The following is a 7182-nucleotide window of genomic DNA, read 5'->3' as shown; positions in this document are numbered from 1 at the left end:
TTCATATATATATAACAAATCATATAGGGGACATATTTACAGTTACACCTCACAGATATACCTCATAAGACCGGTTTTCTGGGTTTAAAGGCTTAGGACCATAGCCTCATGAGACAACTCAGTTAACTGGCGCAATATAGTTCATAAAGCATATATTATTCTACATCCCATTGTGGTGAGTAATGCCTAGGGCTGAAAAGCTTGGGAGTGGCCATCTAAGGTACATCACTGGTCTCTACTCACCCAGAACAAAAGAAAAAGAAGATGTAAAAATGGTGTGGTGGGGGCCTCTAACCTCCTTTGAATTCATGAGGGAGAGACAGAATCACCATCAGCATTGGCCCAAAGCTGATTCTCATGAAGTAGAGGTCGGGCATATCTCCTCTCCCCACCCTTTTTACCAATTCTGACACCAGTTGTCCCTCCCATGGCACTCTCTACTTTGCTACTAGGTTCAATAATTTGTTGCGGTGGCCACACAAAACTCACACACAATACAATTACGAAAGTAACATTTACAATTCCAGATCGGAAACAACTCAGAATATAGTTCTTTGGTCAGGACAGCTTCTCAGCCATGCACACAGGCAAGACTCTCCATGGCACTAGGCCCCTTGGCCCGGCCTCTGCCCTGCTCAGACAAGTGTTACAAAGCTCTTTAGCTCCACCAGTAAGTGCCCAGAAGCACCCTACTCCACCAGTAAGCCTCAGCCCCAAAACAGCTCAGCTCCAAAATATGGGTGATCAAGCCCAGCTCCAAGAAGTGCCCAGAGGCACCCTATTCCGCCAGCAAGCCTCCTGCCCAAAGGCACTCAGCTCTCTCACTCCATGAATCATCAAGCCTAGCTAAGCCAAGTGCCCAGAGGCAACCCATTCTAACAGGAAGCCTCCTGCCCAAAGCAACTTTCCTGCTCCCTGGGCTGGGAAGTCCACTGTGCCACCTACTGCTGGTCTCCTGGTTCTGCTGTTGCCACTGCTTCTGTTTTGCCCCATCTCTGGTGTTACAGTTCTCTGTCTCCTGAGTCTAGGAGGTTCTTAGCGCAGGGGCCCTGGTCCAAAGGGCACATTCTGCTTCTGGCTCTTATTTCTTAGTGGTATTGGCAGTATTCTTGTTGGAGCTTGGTATCTTATTTCTGCTCTGGGATTGGCTCTCATTTAAGCCTCAAACCAAACTAAACTCACTGCTATCGAGTCAATTCTGACTTATAGCAACCCCCCCGTTGGACTTCCAAGACTATAAATCTTTATGGAAGCGAACTGCCCCATCTTTCTTCCACACAGTGGCTGGTGGGTTTGAACCACTGACCTTTTGGTTAGCAGCAAAATGCCTTAATCACTACAGTACCAGAAACTCACTGCCATCGATTTGATTTCAACTTATAACGACCCCCTTTGGGTTTCGTTTCCAAGGTGATAAATCTTTACAGAAGCAGATCACCTAGTCTTTCTTCCGCAGGGTGGTTGGTGGGTTTGAACTGCCAACCTTCTGGTTAGCAGTCAAATGCCTTAAACACTATGCCATTGGAGCTCCTTCATTTAAGCCTAGCTGATGGCAAAATTGACTAATCCTCTCATTAGGGTTCTATATACCTTATCTGCATGGTTCAAGCCCCACAGGGTTCCATGTACCTTATTTGCATTGTCCTACCCAGTCACTGTGTGGGAGTCACAAAGACTATGGCTAGAAGGGCCTTATTAAGTAATTCACTGCCTTGCAGAAGGAAACCAAAGACTGAGAAAAGAAAATAGTCTAGAGGACTAAATCTGTATAAACCATGGCCTCATCTACCCTAAGACCAGAAGAACCAGATGGTGCCCAGCTACCACTTAATCAGGGCCATGATAGTTGGATCCTGATAGAACAGGAAAAAAAATGTGGAACAGAACTCAAATTCTTAAAAAGTCCAGACTTGCTGGACCTATTGAGACTAGAGGACTCCTTAAGACTTATCACCCTGAGATACTCTTTATCCCTTTTAAGTAAATAACAGATTGACTCATAAAATAAAGAGTATCACCTGTAACTAATGAGCTCCTTTGAAAAATCATCTATAGGAGACCAAGTGGTCAAAAGTTACTCTACAGAAAGATTAAAAGAAAAGGGGGCAGAGATACTAGAGTACTGAAAATGATATAACCAGAATGGAATGAATGAGAATGATGACACAATGTGAAAAAATAACCAATATCACTGAATAATTTGTGTAAAATTGTTAAATGGGAACCTAATTTGCTGTGTAAACTTTTACCTTAAGCACAATAAAATATTAAAAAAAAAAAAAAAAACCTAGAAAGTAACACATGCTACTATAGCATGCTCCTATTGGATCTGTTGCAATCAATGACATAAAACAAAATGTGTATGAATTGTTGAATAGAAAATTGATTCGATCTATAAACCTTCACCCAAATCATAGTACTTTAAAAAAAAAAAAAGTAATGAATGATGATTACTCTTAACACTGCTAGTGAGAATATATATCATAACACCACTTATATAACAAGACAAGAAAAGGTAACAAAAAATAAAGTAGGATAACAGTAAACTGGTTCAAGTGTAAGAAAAGATGCACGCTCCTATATTGCTAGTAAGAATACAAATTGGTACAACTTCTATAGAGGGCAATTTGACAATAACTGCCAAAGTTGAAAATGCACGTATACTTTGACAAAGCTATTTACAGGTAACTTCCAGAAATTTATTCTAAATATATACTAGTATATGTGCAAAATGATGGATATACAAGTATATTCACTGCTGCACTATTCATAACAGAAACATCCTAAATGTCCATCATCTGGAAACAAAAGTAAAGGATAGAACATCTTTGCATGTACAGATAAGAAAAACGATCACGCGGACAAGTACAACACGTGGCGGAATGGAATTAGGCCTGAAGCACCTCATAGGGCAGGATGACAGGCGAGACCAGAAACCCCTAAAGAGGGATAACCTTGTGTTCATATCTGAAGAGAGAGGAAAGCCACACTCACACTCCTCTAGAAAGGACGACTAAGTGGATGTGTATCAGGGCTGAAAGACTTACATTTTACTGCATACCTGTTATACCTTTTAAATTTTGAATCATATATAGCACCTATTAAAAATACATTTTTAAAATGTTTTGAGTTAGAAAGAGATGCACAAGATACTCAGGATCCACAGTAACTTATGGAAAATGAGAAACCAACGAAGGATTTCAGCAGGGAAATAAGAGTCATATTTGCTTCCCAAACTACATCAACCTTAGGGATGACAGTTTAACATTTATCTAGAACTTAAGAGTTTGCACTCTACTTTCACATTCAGTATTTTTCATTTAATCCTCAGAGGAAGAAACTAAGATGCAAAGGCAGCTTACGTGATATTGCCTAAACGGCAAAATCAGTTCTTTCCAGTAATACCATGATCCATGTAAAACGCCAAGTTGCTATTATTGTTAGGTGCTGTCCAGTTGGTTCCCACTCATAGCGACCTTAGGAGCTCTGGTAGCATAGTGCCTAAGGCACTTGACTGCTAACCAGGAGGCTGGCGGTTCAAACCCACCAGCCACTCCTCGGAAGGAAGGTTGGGCAATCCTACTTCCGTAGTGATAACTGCCTCGGAAACCCAAGGAGGGGTCGCTAGGAGTCGGGGCCGACTCGATGGCAAATGACAACAACAACAACATAGCGACCTTATGTACAACATAAGGAAACACTGCCCGCTCCTGCACCATCCTCAAAATCATTGCTGTTTCAGCCCTTTTGTTGCAGCCACTGTGCCAATCCATCTCATTGAGGGTCTTCCTTTTTTTTTTGCTGACCACCTACTTTACCACGCACGGTATCCTTCTTTAGGGACTGGTCTCTCCTGATAACATGCGCAAAGCACAGGAGTCAAAGTATCACCATCCTTGATTCTAAACGCGAAGTACGAAGTCCCCTATTTGGCTTTTCAAATCCTCTCTTGTAACTACAATCTAACTAATTAGTTAACCTAATTAACTAATATCCCACTGTTGGGTATACACAGAGGCGACAGCTCCGCAAACACTTGAAAATAGTTATTCTTAAAACTAATACACTAATAAAATTCACACAAGATAAATGTGCTTCACCGTATGTTAAAGACGTTTAAGGGGGTGTAAAAATGGGAGCCCACGTTTCCCAACTCTCAGACCAGGTGTCTCTACCTTTCAGCATCACGCGGACAAGTACAACACACTTCGGGAATGGAATCAGGCCTGAAGCACCTTACAGGGCAGGATGGTAAGCGAGACCAGAAACCGTAAGGAGGGATAACCTTGTGTTCATATCTGAAGAGAGAGAAAAGCTACACTTACATTCGTACTTCCGATTGACTGGAGGATACTTGGCCTTAACCGCCTTCTGCTCCTCAGTCAAATTGTAATCTCTCACATCTTCCCCCTCCTGCGCCATCATTGCGGCATTGGCCACTTTACTTCCGCCCTTCATCTGCCGGACTTCGGTCTCTATTTACAACTTCCGCTTTCGAGTCCCCTCCCTGGCATACACCTTTAAAGGGCCAGGACTCCAATTTCGGAGCTCACTGAAATACTTTAGGTTCTAAGACTTCGGTCCTAGGCTCCTCCGCCTGGAGTGCACCTTTAAAGTGCCAGTGCCTCATTTTCTGCTCTTGCTTCGTTTAATAGTTTGTAGAAACAAACAAGTTGAAGGACCTGGCAATAGGGGCCCTAAATTAGACACGTCTGGCCCTGAATGTGGGAGTTCTTTTGGCCTAGTGCCTAAGGCATTTGACTGCTAACCAGAATGCTCAAGGTTCAAACCCACCAGGCACTGCTCCGAAGGAAAACTGGGCAATCTACTTCTGTAGAGATACCGCCTGCGAAACCCAAGGAGAGGTTGCTATGAGTCAAGACTGACTCCATGGTAGTGAGTTTAGCCTTAAATGGGTGGCGCTGTGATTAAAGCATTGGGCTGCTAACCAAAAGGTAGTGGGGTTCCAAACCATAAGCCGCTCCCCAGGAGAAAAATAAAGCAGTAAGCTTCCGTGACGATTTTATCTTGGAAACCCTATAGGGCCGGTATGAGTCGGAATCGACTAGATGGCATTCCGTTTCTTAGCCCTGAATAATAGAGGCCTTTTCTCTCCAGAAGCTCCTAGAACTGATAACTAGCCTGAATGCATTCTATCTTATCTGAGTACTTGCAAAGGATCAAGAGTTTTCAACAGCACTTCAGAAAATGGCTGCTTCCCACGAGAGTATGGGCTAAACCGCTCTCACGTGACCCTGGGTGTGCGCACTCCCACCAGCCCCCGCGCTAGCGCGAGCGAAAGTAGTCGTCCCGCGGCCGTGTATGTGGGGGAGGGGGCAGAGCGCGCGCCCCGGCCCCGCGAAAAGCAACTCTGTGCATCTGGATAGGCTGCAAACGCAGCTCCCCCGCCCACCGCGCTGTTCGATGCTCTCGGATTGGCCGATTTTTCGCGAAGGTGCACGAGTCGGGCCTCACGCAGGGGCAGCAGGAAACAATAGAGGCCGCGCGCGCGGAACGAGCGCCCGCAGCCTCCCCGCCCCTCCCGCAACATTCGGCTCCTGGCTCGCCTGCCCGCCTGCCCGCCATGGCCGACAAGGAAGGTAAGGGTGTAGGGGCCGTTCCAGGAGGGGTTAGGGAAGCTCCAGCTATGCTGAAGCGTCGACACGGCCTAACAGTGAGGGCAGGCCCGACTGTGCTGATAGCGGTTCCCACCCAGCGTTGAGGGCATGAAGAGAAATCACCCTGCGGGGTGGGCTAACTGCGCGCCAGTACCCTCAGGGGTACTAAGGAGGTGCTTGTCGCAGCAGGGTGTTTCATCCCTCTTCTCACAGTTGGGTAGCGTCTTCGCGCTCCCGTCCGCCTATCCGCTTCTTTCCCGGGCCTCCTTGCATGGATTCCTACCCCCAGGAATCAGTGTTCAGGCCTCCCCGCGGATCCTGTAGAATTATCGCGTAGAAGCGTGCCCCGAAGGCTTGACGCTGCGTACTGGAAGCGGAATGTCTTACTGCCATGACCCGAGAATAGTTTGGGCCCCAGGAAGGTGAAGGGGGGAATTGGTGCCTCTGCCTAGGGAGGGTTTGGACAAACGTTCCTCCATTTCAGAACCAGAACTCAGGAGCCATGCTGGTAGTAGTACCATGTGTACTCAGTTTCCATTTGTTTGCTAAGTTCATGTCTTTTTATATTTTTTAGCAGCCTTTGATGATGCTGTGGAAGAACGTGTGATTAACGAGGAATACAAAATATGGAAAAAGAACACGCCTTTTCTTTATGATTTGGTGATGACCCATGCTCTGGAGTGGCCCAGCCTAACTGCACAGTGGCTTCCAGATGTAACTAGGTGATGTTAATCTCTTAATACACTTAATTCTTTTTTGTATGTTTCCGGTGTAGAATGGTTTTTCCATTGATTTCCACCCCCACATTCCTATTTTCCTCTGTTGATTCACCCAAAGAAGGCACATGATCAAAACCTATTGGTGACATTTTTTTTAAGGCCAAAATGTATGGCAAAATCTAAAAATATTTTTATTTATCTGAGGAGAAAAAAGACGTTGGTGTTTTTCTGTGATAATGAATTGAATTGCCATATTGCAATTGTAATTGACGAAGTAATAACCTAAAACACAGATTTCAGAAAGTATGATGAGTCCAGTTCTGTTGACAAAACATGGTGGAACTCTTCACAGCCTTGGGTTTGGTATTGTCTGGTTAATACAAAAGGAAATAAGACATGGTACCTGCCTTCAAGGAGCATGTAGTCTAGTCGAAGAGTTGTATGTGATGAGAACAGTTAATTGAGAGCTACTTAAAATAAAACTAAACCCACTGCCATTGAGTAGATTATGGTTCATAGCCACCCCCACGGGATTTCTAAGGCTGTAAATCTGTATGGAAGCAGACTGCCTTGTCTTTCTCCTGAGGAGCAGGTGATGAGTCGGAACTGCCAGTCTTTCAGTTAACAGCCCAGTGTCTTAACCACAGTGGCACCAGAGCTCCTTAGGAACTGCTGTGGTGGGAAGGGGAACTATTGCCATGGAGTGAATCATGTGTGTAAAGTTGTTGTTGTTGTTGTTATGTGCCGTCGAGTCGGCACCGACTCATAGCGACCCCTTCTTGGGTTTCCGAGGCAGTATCACTACGGAAGTAGGATTGCCCAACCTTCCTTCCGAGGAGTGGCTG

The 7182-nt window shown here is 45.1% G+C and overlaps 2 protein-coding genes across 2 annotated transcripts in view; one reads left to right on the top strand and one right to left on the bottom strand.

Moving 5' to 3' along the window:
* ZBTB8OS (zinc finger and BTB domain containing 8 opposite strand) overlaps positions 1-4458 on the bottom strand; it is a 29652-nt gene extending 25194 nt beyond the window's left edge. Inside the window, exon 1 of the mRNA XM_007950436.2 lies at positions 4326-4458. Within this exon, the coding sequence (XP_007948627.1) occupies positions 4326-4458 (133 nt within the window). The remainder of the gene's footprint in view (positions 1-4325) is intronic.
* A 1126-nt stretch (positions 4459-5584) lies between these two features.
* RBBP4 (RB binding protein 4, chromatin remodeling factor) overlaps positions 5585-7182 on the top strand; it is a 12539-nt gene continuing 10941 nt past the window's right edge. Inside the window, exons 1-2 of the mRNA XM_007950433.2 lie at positions 5585-5600; positions 6193-6340. Of these exons, the coding sequence (XP_007948624.1) occupies positions 5585-5600; positions 6193-6340 (164 nt within the window). The remainder of the gene's footprint in view (positions 5601-6192; positions 6341-7182) is intronic.

This window comes from Orycteropus afer, unplaced genomic scaffold, assembly GCF_000298275.1.
Source record: "Orycteropus afer afer isolate SDZICR_OR568_19922 unplaced genomic scaffold, OryAfe1.0 scaffold00272, whole genome shotgun sequence".
NCBI classification, from domain to species: Eukaryota; Metazoa; Chordata; class Mammalia; order Tubulidentata; family Orycteropodidae; genus Orycteropus; species Orycteropus afer.
The sequence above is the reverse complement of the archived record's forward strand: the minus strand, read 5'-3'. Positions and strand labels throughout refer to the sequence as shown.